Source organism: Agelaius tricolor, unplaced genomic scaffold (genome assembly GCF_023055355.1).
Source record: "Agelaius tricolor isolate 1412-34295 unplaced genomic scaffold, bAgeTri1.0.p SCAF_9, whole genome shotgun sequence".
NCBI classification, from domain to species: Eukaryota; Metazoa; Chordata; class Aves; order Passeriformes; family Icteridae; genus Agelaius; species Agelaius tricolor.
The window spans coordinates 44,810,582-44,826,070 of NW_027269269.1; the positions used below are offsets into that span (position 1 = coordinate 44,810,582).

Genomic DNA, 15,489 nt, shown 5'->3' on the forward strand with positions numbered 1-15,489 from the left:
TTTCGTCTTCATAAACCTAGAAGAGCATCCACGCTACTCCTCTTGGAATGATTTATGAGTTTTAAAATGCACAGAATCCTGGCATATAAGTAGAGGCATAAATGTGAGTTCCCACATGTTTCCTCTGATTGAAGGGCACACAAACCAATTGTTCTGGTCCTTTTCTAGGAAGGAAATTGTTTTCTTTGCTCAACCTGCACAATTTACTAAGCTTCCCAAAGGTTGTTTTCTTCCTGGCTTGTGTGTGGCCACTCTGCATGCTGTCAGTGTACTCATACCCAGCTGTGGTTGTGGAGCTGACCTCAGAGAAAAGCAAGCTTTATGCCCAGTCCAACTAACCCATTTGCAATTAAACTCCACTAACTGTGCTCCAGCTTTTCAGCCTCTTCTTCCACACTTCTCATACTTTGTTTTGTGCTTAAAAAAGTAAAAATCTAAATAAAGCTGCTTTAGAAATAGTATACTTGAATATGTTTTTTTTTTTTTCCAAAGGGCAGGATCTTCCAGCTTTAAAGCAAAGCATGAAAGTACTATGGTGTTTTTAATGGCCACAATCAAGAATGGATTGATTTCTTTTTTTTTTAAACACCACTTTCCAAGTGTATACTTACATAGCAATATAATATGTACGTAAATATTAGGATAAGCAGAATGTCTGCTAGCAGAATAGCTAGCTAAAACTGAGTTTAAAAAGCAATAACAGATGTAAAGAGATGATAATCTGCCTGTAAATCTCCCGGATAGCTTTCTGGCAGATGGGTAATGATAGTCAAGACTGCAGTTAATCATTACTTGAAATGGTTCAACTTCTTGTCTGCTTTGAAATTCGTATCTATTGGGGAGAAATTTGGTTTGAACCTCAGAAGATACTTGCAGTTCAGATAAGAATATTTCTGCATCTATTTAAATGTGATGTATGTTTGCAGACATCTTGTCCTGAGTATTTTCTACAAATTTGGGGAAGTAAATTCATTGCATTTCTGCTTATTTGAACTTCCAGTGTGAAATATGCAGAAAAACTTAAGCTCTCTTTGGAAGCAGATTTGGCCTTTACTTATTTTAAAAAACTAAGAAAAAAATTACAAGTTAACATTCAGTGGAATGTGCTGCTCAGTGATAATGCTAAGAAGACAGAGCTTCAGGGATTTCCTGGAAAGAGTTGCAAGGTTAAACTGACTGAGGTTTGACATTTCTTTATGATTATTGCTTTAGCATGAATCTTGGTAGCGATGAGAAAGCCTCTGTGAAACTGAAATCCCACACAGCAGTGGTGTCACTAAGAGAACACCAGAATGTGACAGGATTCCTTGCTTTGGAAGTGCCTATGTCAGTGAATCCCTTTTTTCTCTTTCTTTGTCCAGGGTGATGTTGGGCTCGCTATGGGCAAACTCTATGGAAATGACTTCAGCCAAACTACCATCTCTCGCTTTGAAGCCTTGAACCTCAGCTTTAAGAACATGTGCAAGTTAAAGCCACTTCTGGAAAAGTGGCTCAATGATGCAGGTGAATGAGTCTGTGTATTTCTTCACCAGCCTACCAAAATCAGTAGGATCCTGAAAAGCTGCTTCGTTTGTGCCCTTATGGTTTTATGAAGCTACCAGCCTTTGTAGCTGCCCATGGGACAAATGAGGGTGTAGAAATAAGGGTCCACAGTTCCCTTTCCATGTGCCTGTATGCATCCAAAATAGTTCCAGTATGAGCTTTCAGAAGTGTGTTCTCTAGACAGCTGAACCATTGCATGGGATGAGGTACAATATGTGTCATGGTTTTCCTCCTTTGTGTATGTTAATGCATATAACTTCTAATCCTCTTCTAGCTTTCTTTTTCAGATGTGTAGTAAAGGGAGCGTTGCATGATTTGTTGTTTCAGTAGGCAGAGCTTATTGCATCCATCTCCTTCCATACCCCTGTGTGCATTCCTTTTATCTCTCTCCAGTGGTTCAGATAAATAATATTTTTCCCAGTAGGAAGATTTTTTTGTGGGTTAGGTTTTGCTTTTTCCCTCCCATATTAGTTTTTTTTCCTGGGATACAAGTTATTCATTATGCCAATGTTGGTAGTGTTCTTTTTTTTTTTATTTCCTACCAGCAAAAGGAGCTTGTGTGGTGGCCCTAGGTGTTAAAAGAGAAAGTATTTGAGAGTACTGTCAGCCAGATTTTTCTTCCAAGTATGCAATTGTGAATAGCATAAAACTGTTAAGCAGGATACGTTAAGCAGGTGGCAGGGATGGAGTGTGCCTTCCTATTTTTACCAAAATGGAGAGAGCTTTATGCTGGCACCTACAGCATTCTCTGAAATTTTGAAAGTAATTTCATGCAGTGTTGAAAATTTGTCCTGCATTGAGAAAAGGAAGTGTCATTCTGTTGTGCTGACAGGAATTATCATTAGGTGTTGTAGGTCTGTGATAGAAAACATAAATACCTCCACACTGAGTGCTCAAGTCCACAGGACAGTGATCCCCAAACCGTCCAGCAACATTGGATGAGTCCAGTGCTGCAAGAGTGTCATAAGGGTTATTTTTCCTGCTGGCCTGAAGAAATACTTGTAGTTGTCTCTGTGAAGTTGAGTGAACAGTGTCGTGGTTCTTCACATCCTGCAAGCCATTGTCTTTGGCTCTGACTCAGTTCCATGAAAATCTTCGGAAGAAAGATTCAGGTGACCTTAGAAGCTTCTGTTTTACTTTTAGGTAAAAGTAGGCAGGAGAAGCATACCAGTGGTTCCAGAATTTATTGCCATGGAACTCAGCTGGTTCTCAGTGAAATTTTCAGTATGAGGAAGAGTTTCCACACATTTACAGGTGCCATTACTATTTCAAAAAAAATCTAGAAAATACTTCCCCATTTGAGTCTATCAGAATAATCATGGGCATTGTGATCTTTGACACCTGCTTATCACCCACAAACCCCAGTGCAATGAAGGAACTCCAGCCACAATTAATAATTTTGTTTAAATTCCCTGCTGAAACTTACCATTTGGTTAGATTGCTCTTCCTGCTGCAAAGTGGGGTTAAATGTTCTCTCTTTGCTCCTCTGTGAAGCCAGAAAGACAGGATTAGGGGTTAAGAGCCCTGGTCAAGTTAAGAAGGGGGAGCTGCTTGCTGTGTGGAGTGGTTGGTAGCCCTGAGTGTCTGCTAAGATGTCCAGAGAGAAGAGACTGAACACTGTGGAGCTGGTTATGGACTTTGCTTCCTCAAGTGTTTTGTTGAGTGGGTAAAAGACATTTCAGGCTCCTCAGACTTTTTTCAGAACTGCCTGTGACTATGGCTCATGGATATCAAGTACTCCTTTTTCCTTTAAACTGGGGCTTGCAGTGAGTCAGTGGGGAGTAGAATGAGATATGGGAGACAAACTCTGTCTAGGTACTATAAAAGGGATGCTGTGGTAGCATACAGGAGCAGAGGGCATCCTCTGGGCTTATTTGTAGCTTTTTAGTTTCAGGTATATGTTGCAATTTGTAAATACAATGATTAATGCATGTGATCTTCATGAACCTCTATGTATTTGGAATAGATACAGAACAGGTCTTAACATACCTTGCACAGGTGAAGAACACTTGCATTAGACTGCAGTGCATTCAGATGAAATCTCCTGATTTGTACTACTTTCTTCTTTTTCAGAAAACCTCTCATCTGATTCAACTCTCTCCAGCCCAAGTGCCCTGAATTCTCCAGGGCAAGGGATCGAAGGCTTGAACCGTAGGAGGAAGAAACGCACCAGCATAGAGACCAACATACGTGTGGCCTTAGAGAAGAGTTTCCTGGAGGTCAGTGCTCCTGCTGCTCTGCTCAGCCTATGAAAACATGGAGAAACTTCACTTAACAATTATATGCCTTAGAGTGAACCCATTACTGTGCTGTTTAGGAAAGTGCTAGTACTAGACAAGGGGAATACAAAAGCCATGCCAAGAAACCTGCATCAACATCTGTTTCACTTTAAAAACAAGCACAAACCCCCTCAGAAAAACTCACTGGTTCTTGCACTTCACAGGCTGTGTGATTTTGCATTCCAGTACACCCAGACATAGGTTTAAACAGTACCCTTCATGAGGATGGATAAATGAGGCAATAGTCTAAGCACACATAATTTGAGGTTTTTAGATGGAGGACAGAAGCACCTACTGTGGTTTGTCTCTACAGTACCACTGACCAGATTCTGGATCTAAATCACCAATTCAGATTTGTGCCTACTGGAGAAGAAGCTATGATGCAAAACTTCAGGAGGTAATTTCAGAGCTTTTCAAATCCCATTTTCTTTTGTCAGAACCAAAAGCCTACCTCGGATGAGATCGCCATGATAGCTGACCAGCTAAACATGGAGAAGGAGGTGATCCGCGTTTGGTTCTGTAACCGGCGCCAGAAGGAGAAAAGGATCAACCCACCCAGCAGTGGTGGAACCAGCAGCTCGCCCATCAAAGCAATTTTCCCTTGTCCAACCTCACTGGTAAGAGTCAAGAACTGTGTTGACAAAGATCACTGATGGAGGTAGTTCTGCTGTGCTCACTGTGGAAGCTGCACGTGCTGCACCTTCTTTGTACAGCAGACTTGTTCTCACATATTTATGTTTTACTGGCATTTTGAGTGTTCCACCTGGATACTGTCTAAGAGGGATAATGCTTACAAATCAGGCACTAAGTCAGGCCTTCAGTGAGAGTGTTTTATTTAGTCAGCTCATGAACAAATATTCTGACTACTAAATTTGCACTTGGGCTTATTGCTTTGAATTTACTTCAGATAATGCCTCCAATTTATATCTGGACTTTCCTTCTTTTACCCAATTTTTTAAAATAAAATAATAGTAATTTTTTTTTAAGTGCTTAATAGCTCTCCCCACCACCTCTTATTTTAGCAGCTCTGGTCAGTGAATGAGCAGCAGTAAAATGTGTCATGCACTGGAACAGGTTGCCCAGAGAGGCTGTGGAGTCTCCCTCACTGGAGATACTCAAGAACCATCTGGATTCAATTCTGTGCCATGTGCTCTAGGACTGACCCTGCAGGGAGGTTGAACCAAGAGACCCACTGTGGTCCCTTCAGTCTTACCCATCCTTTGATTCTGTATCATTTGGAGACCTAGGTCACACAAATCCAGTGATACCATTGTTGTTACTTCTAGTCAGGAATGATTTATATAAAAGAAAGGCATGGAACAGAAGAGCAGTTTAGCTAATACTCATGTAATTAATTTCCCACACTTGTATTTACCTCAGGTAAACACAAACTTCATGAAAATAAGAGTAACAAAACACATGCATCAAGGTTCCTTCAGCACCTTTGCTACCAATGTCCATGGAGGTCTGTTTTCATAAATAGAAACAGTAGCTATTAGATTTCATAGTAGCTATGCTAATAGGAATGTGGTGGAATTTATGTAGCCTGTAGCTGTCCTTTTGTAGTATTTATTCCACCCTCATCACCGTAGTAGCTAATATCTTCCAGTACTTCATTAAACCATTAATTTTGGTGATGTGTTATTCTCTCCCCTCATCCTTGTCTCAGGGTGTGTGCATGCAACCTTTTGTTTCAGGGGAAGGGCTGTGTTAAGTGTACTTAGTCCTTTTTATTGTTATTTTGGTTTGGGGGTTTTTTTGCCCAGTTGCCAAGCAAGGTTGCATGCCTTGCCACCAGAGCAGAATCTAGTGAGATTTATGATAGTATGTTTAAGTAACTGTGCAAGTTCCCTCAGACTGCAACTTAAAGGAGCTTTCCTGGGGAAATTTTCCTGTTGCTATAATCTGCCATTGTATGTAAGAAATAGAGGTGTTAGCCACAGTCTCCCTTTCATCAGTGAAGTTTCACTAGTGTTTTCACTCATTCTAAGCCTCTCTTAAGCCTGTGCTGTTACTCAAATGGATGCTCCAGCCCTGCTGCCACCAGCCTCCACTGCCTGTGTGCTTTGTGGATTCCTTGTGTCAGCTCTGGAGATTGTGTCCACAGGATGCTTGGGCTTTAGTAGTTTGACTGCAAATTAGCCATGTGAGGAACAATGATGAATTTTCAGTATGGTTAGATAACCAGTGTGACTTGCAGCCTGGCTGCACGAGGGCGAGGGCTCTGCAGCAGGATTGGAGGGAAAGGCTCCTTTTGGGGGCAGCTTCCTTTTGCATTGGCTGGAGTCACTCACTGTAACCACGGGGGTGAGCTGTATTAATTCCAGGTCATTCTCTGCCCTGAAATAGGGATGGTGACCTTGGCCTTAACTGCTTGCTGGACAGATGACAGATGTGGTGGCTGGGCTGCATTAGTGGGAGGTGTACTGTGCATCCAGCTCCTCTTAATTTCATACGCTATTTGAGATGGGCAGAAAGCTTTCAGATCTGTCCCAGTTGCCCCAGTCTTGTTTAAAATGCGTGAAGCATTTGACTCCCTCTAAGAGGCAGGAGAGATATTTCTCTGATAATAGACTTAAGGTAAGAGAGTGGAAAGGAGGAATGTTTAGCCTATATCCTTGGCTATGTTCTCTTGGGCAATTCTAAAGGATTCATTTCTCTCATTGATGTATAACAGCCTTCAAATATTACTGTTGGACACCATTTCTTGTCCATAAAAAGTCCTTTCCTTGTATTTCATTTTTCCTCATAAGCTTTCCTCCAGCCTTAAATCTTTGGTGTTTATCTGTAATGTCTTCCGTTTATTGTAGCTTTCTTGTAATAAGCCATCCACAATTGAAAAGTCCATTTGTATGTTTTAAAATTCAGAGATCCTTCCTCTGGCACAAGGAAGCTTATCAAAGTAAAGTTTATAGTTTGGTTGAATAAAAGTGAAATGTTATTCTGTTTCTCCATATAAACACACTACTCTAAATACCTTTGTTAATGCTGGGGCATTTACATAATTTTATCAGAGAAAGAGATTTGGAGCTGAAAAGATGTTTAAACAAGAAAAAATAAGTAGAAATAATATATTTTGTAACTCTGTCTGTAAGAGTGTCTCTATTAAAACAAGGTGCTCTCTTTGTGGGGTGGCAGAGAGGGCTAACTTGCAGTCTTGAGACAGTATGGATAGGGGTCTATCTGCTTTCAAATACTGAATTATTAGGAATAAATATATTGCTGGTAATTAGAGAAGATGCTATGATTGTTTCATTGAGTGATAAAGTAACCAAATTACAAAAAATTAGTTTATATGCAGCGTTTTTCGCTGATAACTTCCTCAGCTGAGGGTGGAAAGAAAACAATCCAGGTCTAGTGTGTGACTGTCATTGAGCAGCTGAGCAGTTTTATTCGTTTTTGACCTCCAGGTGGCAACCACGCCAAGCCTTGTGACTAGCAGTGCAGCTACAACCCTGACTGTCAACCCCGTGCTCCCTCTGGCCAGTCCTGCTGTCACCAGTCTGTCAGTCACAGGTAAGGGCCGATCTCGGCTGCCACCACATCAACCCCTACCGTCTGTGCCTTTTGAATTCTTAAAGGAGTCATTCACTATTGGTCACTGGTATCCCAGGACATCCCTGTCATCGTTCCTTGTTGCTGCACTAAGAAGCTTCAGTTTTTGTGACCACTGAGTTGACTTTTCCAGGAATAAAATCACGGTAGTGCTGAAACAAAATATACTGTATTTCATTGCTGGCTTCTGGAGCTCCTTAGCCTCCCCCCACCATTGGGAAGTGTAATTTCATTTTTTCATTTGAACTCTTCGTGCTTCTTGGTTCTACAGAAATGTGTGCTTGTGCCCCTTCCAGCTGGACATGCAGTTGAGATCAGGTGGGCAGGGGTTTCTGTTGTCTGGTATTCCTGTTTTGTACTGATCTGACCACAACCATTCTTCCAGGCACAACAGAAACCACCTCCAACAACACGGCAACAGTGATTTCAACAGCACCTCCAGCTTCTTCAGCAGTGACATCACCCTCCCCGAGCCCTTCCCCTTCTGCCTCAGCCTCCACTTCCGAGGCCTCCAGTGCCAGTGAGACCAGCACAACACAGACAACCTCCACCCCCTTGTCCTCCCCTCTCGGGACCAGCCAGGTGATGGTAACGGCATCAGGGTTGCAAACGGCGGCAGCGGCCGCCTTACAAGGAGCTGCACAGTTGCCTGCAAATGCAAGTCTCGCTGCCATGGCTGCTGCAGCAGGACTAAACCCAGGCTTGATGGCATCCTCGCAGTTTGCAGCTGGGTAAGGATCCATTTTGCACACCCTTTTAGGTGAGGTGACGGAAGAGTGAAGGGAAATTCTTAGGATAAATTGCTTTTTTGTATGGCTATCATTTATCTCAGATTCTGAAGGTTTACTCATAGATGGCAGTGGACCATTCCCATTGCAGTACACAAATATCGTGCTCATTTTAAAGGTGAAAAAGCTGTGTTGCAGTGATGTTGTTTGATAAATCATTCATCCCGCTGCAGAGCTTCACTTAAAAACTAACTTACCACTGAACTACAGAATCTGCCCTATTAATTGTAAAATGGAGAGATAGCCTAGACCCACTTTACACCTCTGTATTCATTTCTCCATCATGAGCAAGTTCTGAAAAATGCAAATTGGTGTATTGTTGAAGTTATAGTTTTAGAAATATTGCTCAGATAGATGTTTCTTTAATTCCTCTTGATTTACATATTTCTTATCTGCATTTGGGAGAGGATGATAGTTCTCTAACAATTAACAGTTTTCCCCAAATACTTTACAAGAATATTTTACACCAACAATCAATGCAAGTAATGTATTTACAGTGCTTGTACTTTGGGCATGTCATGAACCCCTCATGGAGTTAAAAGTAAAATAATCCAAAAATAACCCTTGATCTCTGGTCTTTCCTCCCTCCTTGCCCTTCCCCCTTTTTTAAAAATATGATGGTGTACATTTGAACAGTGACAGCCTTTTCTTAAAAGTAACACTCTTTCTCTTTCCCACTTCTTCCATGATCTTGCTGCAGAGGTGCCTTACTCAGTCTCAATCCAGGGACATTAGGTGGTGCTCTCAGCCCGGCCCTGATGAGCAACAGTACACTGGCAACTATTCAAGGTCAGTAGTGTTCCTTTTAATGCATCTCCATCACACAACTTCAGTTTATGCTCTGGTTTTGTCTACCAGAGAGCACTGACTCCTCAGCACTGGGCATAAATTGTGTAGGAGTAAAGGCTTTACAAAATTAAATGTGCAAATACATTTTGTGGGTCACAGAGATAGGAGCGGGTACAACTTCAGGTAGGGAATCAGAGCTGTGTATGATTTAAAGGAGGCATTTAAGATGCTGAATATAATCTGGAATTTATTTTTTTATCCTTGCCTTATTGGCCTCTATCTTTAGCAGGTTAGAGATTTACTTTTTGTAGCTCTTTTGTAGTCTGCTTCAGCAGACTTCCACCATTCTGAGGTCTCTTGGAAGGGCAGTTCTGAGCAAGTCTTGATCCTGAATTCATGTCTTCATATGTATTAGAAAAGAAACATCCTGCCTCCTAAAATCCTTACGTAGAACTTGAAATACATAAATCCACATTCAGAAGAGGATATATTTATTTGTTCTGGAAGTACACAAAGCCAAAAGTTACCACTGGCTTCAGCAAGAGTTGTTCATAGTTTGCCACCCGTAAAAACTGGGTGGTACAAGTGTCTAAAGAGCTAGGTAAAACCTGTGTGTTCAAATATCCTCTAAACTAGCTGAACAAATCTTGTTTCTAGGTTGCAAGAAAGAACCATTTCATAAAGTGTCACAGATAAATTTAGGAGATCATAATCTAAGGCAGACTGAATGCTGTAGACCCATGAGAGTAAGTTGTAACCGTGGTTGGTTATATGTCAACATTTAAAATGTTACGCTCAAGGTTACATGACCTTCTCCATCTTGTGATAGCTGTCATTTCATGTGAACCCTCATCTCAGCCCTTCCCAGTGCAAGTTGCCTGGGTGCACAGCCTCTCTGTGGCAGAAAACATAGACCAATATTGTGCTAGAAGAGCTGAAGAAAGGCACAGTGGAATTAGTTTAGCAGCAAATGAAAGATGTGTTTTAGTATCTGCAAGATCTTGTCTGATGGTTATTTGGAAAAAAAAAAAAAACGCAAACAAGTGATTTAGAGAGCACACACATCAGAGAAAGGCAAATGCAGAGACCCCTTGCTTTTAGGCACATTTTGCATTGTTGCTTACTGCTAATGTTATCTCCTCCCTGCTCAACTTTCCCTATTTTTAGCTCTTGCATCCGGTGGCTCTCTTCCAATAACATCACTGGATGCAACTGGAAACTTGGTGTTTGCCAATGCTGGAGGTACCCCTAACATCGTCACTGCCCCTCTGTTCCTGAACCCTCAGAACCTTTCTCTGCTCACCAGCAACCCAGTTAGCTTGGTCTCTGCAGCTGCAGCCTCCGCAGGGGCCTCTGGACCAGTCGCCAGCCTTCACGCCACCTCCACCTCAGCCGAGTCCATCCAGAACTCTCTCCTCACAGTGGCCTCTGCCAGCGGGGCCACGTCCACCACCACTACTGCCTCCAAGGCACAGTGAGCCGGGCTGGGCTCTGCTCCAGCAGCCTGGGTCACTGTGCGCTGGGATCGGCTGCCAGCCCGGTCGATGGACTGAAAATGCCATGGGCATCCTCTCACCGTGTTGCTGGGGACAAGAGAGAGAGAGAGAGAAAGAGAGAGAGAGAGAGAAGGAAAAATATTTAAAAAAACAAAACAAAACAAAAAAAAACCAAAAAAAAAAAGGAGAAAAAAAAAAAAACAAAAGCAAAACAGGAAGGATTTAAAGCTGGGACAGACATTTGCCTAATTTTATAATAAACACTGTCTTTTCAGGATCGCTTCATGGATCGGAGAACTTTCTAACCAAAAATGTAAAAAAAAAAAAAAAAACCACAAAAAAACTAAAAACCGCAAAAACACAAAAAAAGTGAAAGGACTACTTATCATTTCCAGCAGTCACAATGACAAGTTAAGGTGGGTTATCAGTTCAAACATAGGAAGGGGATTTCTTGGTTTTTTTGGTCTAAATATCTTTCTTTTTTAATTATCATTTTATAGGTCTGTTGTACAGGCCATTATGTCATACAAGGTGTTTATAATCGTATCAATCATGTTGGGGGTTCCTTTCTTAACTGGTACAATTTAGGCAGGCCTGTATTACTGGTGTATCTCTATTATTATTATTATGATTATTATTATTATTATTTTTATATATATAGTTTGGACGCATTTGTCTTTTGCTCCTGGATTATTTTCAGCGAGCTCCCACACCATGGGGGGAGGGTGGGGGGGTGGAGAGGAAGAATGGAGCACAAATAGACTTTCTATCCTAATCTTCTGGAAATGTTCTGAACAGTTTCCTCATCCTTGAATTTGTCTAATGCCTACTTGTAGGGGTCAGAAGAATTTATGTTCATCATTTGTGCAGGAAGCTCAGTGCAGCAGCAGAGATCATTGTGTGCAAACTTCCAGGCTGGTCTCTGCTTTGTAAGCAGAGGTAGGAATTTGCTCCCGACTGCCATTCTTCTCTCAAATATTTAGACAAAACAGCCAAATTCTGCTCTTAGCTTCGTGTGCTTGGTTCCTTTCACTTCAGAGAGTGGGATGTGACCTCCCGAGTGTGGATTGTGTGACAATACTGATGGCTCTTCTGTTCCATAGATTTCGTTTTGCTGTGCAAAAGCACACACAAATATTTAAAAACCATCATGACCCAGGCTAATTGGCAGCATTAAAGCAGCATCTAGAGTCCTAGATACCCTCTAGGTGAGTTGGTACCGGATTTCAGAAGGTCACATTCTCCCCATTCATAGCAATATTCCTTGTCTGATGCTTCCAACACTATTTAGAAGAGCTTCCTAGTAAAACAAAAAGTGCTTCTGGCTGCAAAAGACAGGAGCCAGGACTATGGGAACAGAAGGTGCCATTGTTAATGCCAACACAACAGAGCCACTCTGGGGCCTTGCACACCCCGGGCTGATCTCATATGGTCTCTGAGCTGCGGGGTGAGCGCGGCAATCGGCGCCTCTGGCCAGCGCCTGGCACTGCAGCTCACTTTTCAAGGGTGATTCTGATCTGTGGAGCAAAGGATATTTTTGTGGATGAGGAAGGAGTAATGAACTGTACAGAAGTTAGATCTGTATATTCTTAAATATACAATCCAGTGTCTGAACCAAAAAAGAAAAATGATTTTTAAAGAGAGAAGACTGGATCACTGCAATGCAGTTCACGTTAAACTTTCCATTCCTGATGGATTTAAAGGTTTCTGCCATGTGTACAAAACTAAATTACTTTTAGCTAGTAAGGGTATTAGAAGAGTCCCTTTCCCACCCACCCCCTTTTCTTTTGTCACCAGAGTGTCCTAAAATAATGAGCTGATGCAGCTATGTTCGTTTTGTTGATGATTCAGGGGGATCCTGGAGTTTCTCATCCAAGATCCGGAAGGCAGCAACTTTAAACTCCACACATGCCTTTGGTTTGTGACCTGAGCATGTGGGAGTTGTGTTTGCACTCAAGTGGCAGAACCCCTTATCTCTCCCCCCACCACCATGGTTTTGCTCTGTTCATCTCTAACTCTCCACCTTCCTGTTTTACTGATATTTAAACCAATTACCCCTAAAACTTCAAAACTAGTGAACTGCAAGCAGGGAAACTAACAAATGTCCGTCCACCGTTTCTTATGTGTTTTTGATTTTTTTATGTTTTATTTTTTTAAAACTAAGCTTGAACCAAAGTCAATTTCTAGCAAGCTGCTGTACTAATGGACTAGTTTGTGTAAGTGCAGTTCAGATGCAGAGAGGCGATAGATGCTACTGACAATTTCTTTTTCATTTGTCTTTTGTTTTTATTAATTTTATATAAAAGTTGCTGCTTGTTTTTAATCTTTTTTTTTTTTTTTTGGTTGGTAATTTGTGTTATCCTTGGGGCAGACTCTTAACTTGATTTTAATTTGTTTTCTTTTATTTGATGTGTAAATAGAATGGCAATGTCAGAGGATTGTTATCCAAGAGGTCCCACCTTTATCCCCCCAGTATGGATGAATCTCTGTATTTTTGATACGTCTCTACGTCTTCAGGCTGTGCAGGAGACTTTTAGGGCTATGAATAATACTGCAAAAATGGCAATGGCCCACAGCAAAAGCTTCAGAGCAGCAACAGGTACAGCTGGGTGAGCTTCAGGGAGGTAGGGAAAAAGTAGAAGAGAAGATGCTGGTGCCCACTGTGCTGGTCTGGAGGCCACAGCACGGTCTGTAGTTTCTACCAAAGGAATGCAAGTCCTTGGACTTGTTTTGAGTGAAGTAAGAGGATGGGGAAAACCGCAGCTGTAGCGTTTGTTCCTGACTCTGAAAGTCCCTGCTTACTTTCACGCCTGTGCAAAAGTACAATTTATCAGGAAGCTTTTTTGGTTGGGGGGGGAGACCACCGGGCTCATCTCGGATGGATTCCCTCCTCCCAAGGGTTTTGTGGTGGGTGGGGGGCGTGGTCCTTGCAGATATCTAGGAAACACAAAGAAAGGTGGGCCTTAAATCAGTGGAAAATCCTCTCTCCACAGTTCCAGGAGACTGTGCCATTAGCTGTCTGAATGAGTTTTCATGTCCCATTCTTGCTGGTTTGTGGTTGGGAGAGGGTCTTGTTGAGTACATATCTGGAACACTAATGCAGCTTGGATGGTTTATTTATTATAAAAATCTGCTTTTTTTCCTGACTACCTTTGCATTGGTCACATGGCTTTGGTGTGAGCACCTTATACCCCTTTCTTTACCCTCCTCTTCTCTACCCCATCACCCTATCTGGGGCCCAGATTCCAGGGAATTTCTTAGCGAGTTTTTTTCTGAGAGAAACTGGAAACTCAGAGTAGCCACATATCCAAAAAAGCTTGGTTTTGTTTGCAGAAACTGACATAATACCCAAACAGCACATATCCTATGGCATCCATTGCCAGTGTGCTCTGATTCATTGTCCCCTAAAACATCCCTGTGACTGACTGACTGTTGTTCCTGGAGCCTACCTTTCATCCCTATCGGTGTTTTTCCTCATGGATGCTGGCTACCTCCAGTGTTTAGGTGAAAGACAGGAATCAGACTGGCAGTGGGTGTACACCTGCCAGGTTAGAGTGCATGTGCTCCTTCAGAGAATGAAAAGAATATGAGATCATGTACCAGAATTTAGAAGAAGTTTCTTTTTTAAATCGTCATCATGCTGGCAGCAGAAATTGATGCATCTGAAAAGAAACAATAACAATTGTGTACAGACCCAGTAAATATGATCACAGGAAGTTTGGTGGTGTGTTGGAAAAGGATAATAGCATCTCTTTTTCAGACTTCCATGTCTCTGTATTTAAAGGTGAGAGGGTTGCTTTTCATAGTTGCAAGCATGTCACAGTACCCAGGCAAGAAAAGATAAGGTGAAAAGCTCTCCCTGCAGACAGGGATAGTTCAAAAAGCAAGAGATTTCCAGGAAAACAAACACAGATATGCCCGGAAGGTCAAAAACAATTTAAAGAATGGCTTCAGGAGTTGGTCTTGTAGCTTGGTGATGACATTTTTTTCTGATCTTAAGAAAAACGTGTTTTGCTTTAGCACACTTTGGCTTTAGCACACTTGGTCACCTTAGAACCCACTCTCCACTGTCACTGTGGAAGGATTCACAAACAGCCCAAAGAAAGTACACACAGCCAGGTGTGGCTGCTTCCAATTGTTACCTCTGCTTAGATTTCCTCCAGAGCATTTATTTTGTTTCTCAGTCACTGTACAATACCTGTTAGTTGAAGTACGTTTTTATCAATCACTGTGAGGTGGTGTGGATGTGACATCTCTCGGAACTGTGACCTAATGTTCAAATGCCACCTCTGTAAGCCTCACACGGGGTGCTTTGACACATTTCTGTGGCTGAGTTAGTGAAGGACACAGGAGAGTTAATTCCTTAACTCTGTGCACATTCCTGCAAAGCAGCGTTCCTTAAAACGGGAATTCCCTCTTTTTTTGTTGTTGTTGCCAATGAAGCAGCACAACCATTACAGCTGGAGCCATACCACAGATACTAAACCAAAGCAACATCTAATTTACCTTAAATATTAATTCATATTTTCTTAGATAAAGACATATATAAAGATACAGTTATCTTAAAGAGGCAGGTAGCTTCTCATGGTCATTAGAGTGTTTTAGGAGGGATAAAATAATGCATGGTCCAAACTTTCAATGATACTTGGTTTTAAACTGGAAGTTTAAAATGTAGATGTTTTTACTGCCGCATTAACTTTACAAAGAGTCACTATTCCCTATTCCTGTTCTGCCTGAAATGGTTAAATGCTGTTTCTCCACACCCTGTAGCCCAGCATTCCTGTTGGATGTTGCCTAGGGTGGAGTATTACCAAAGGAATAAGCTGGCCTGCTGCTCCCCAGTGCATTTATGGCTGTCAGTTCTCACACAGCCAACTCAAATCTCTTTCTATTTTTGCAACCAGGACATCTGCCCTCTCCCTCCCAAAGTACTATAGCAATATAGAATTCAAGATACCTACCTTGCACAAGTTCTGCCCTTCTCACTCATTAAATCTCTTGTTGCTGCTTGTGAGTTTCTCTCTTCTTTCCAGAGGGGAG

At 41.8% G+C, this 15,489-nt stretch overlaps 1 protein-coding gene across 8 annotated transcripts in view; it reads left to right on the top strand.

Annotated features, from left to right (window-relative positions):
• Window positions 1–10,824, top strand: part of POU2F1 (POU class 2 homeobox 1) — a 101,551-nt gene extending 90,727 nt beyond the window's left edge. For all 8 annotated transcript variants that reach the window (XM_071433762.1, XM_071433758.1, XM_071433759.1 and 5 more), the window contains 7 exons: window positions 1,362–1,503; window positions 3,616–3,761; window positions 4,259–4,438; window positions 7,232–7,337; window positions 7,762–8,107; window positions 8,865–8,953; window positions 10,121–10,824. In XM_071433762.1, the coding sequence (XP_071289863.1) occupies window positions 1,362–1,503; window positions 3,616–3,761; window positions 4,259–4,438; window positions 7,232–7,337; window positions 7,762–8,107; window positions 8,865–8,953; window positions 10,121–10,431 (1,320 nt within the window). In that variant the 3' untranslated portion in view covers window positions 10,432–10,824. The remainder of the gene's footprint in view (window positions 1–1,361; window positions 1,504–3,615; window positions 3,762–4,258; window positions 4,439–7,231; window positions 7,338–7,761; window positions 8,108–8,864; window positions 8,954–10,120) is intronic.
• The last annotated feature ends 4,665 nt before the right edge of the window (window positions 10,825–15,489 follow it).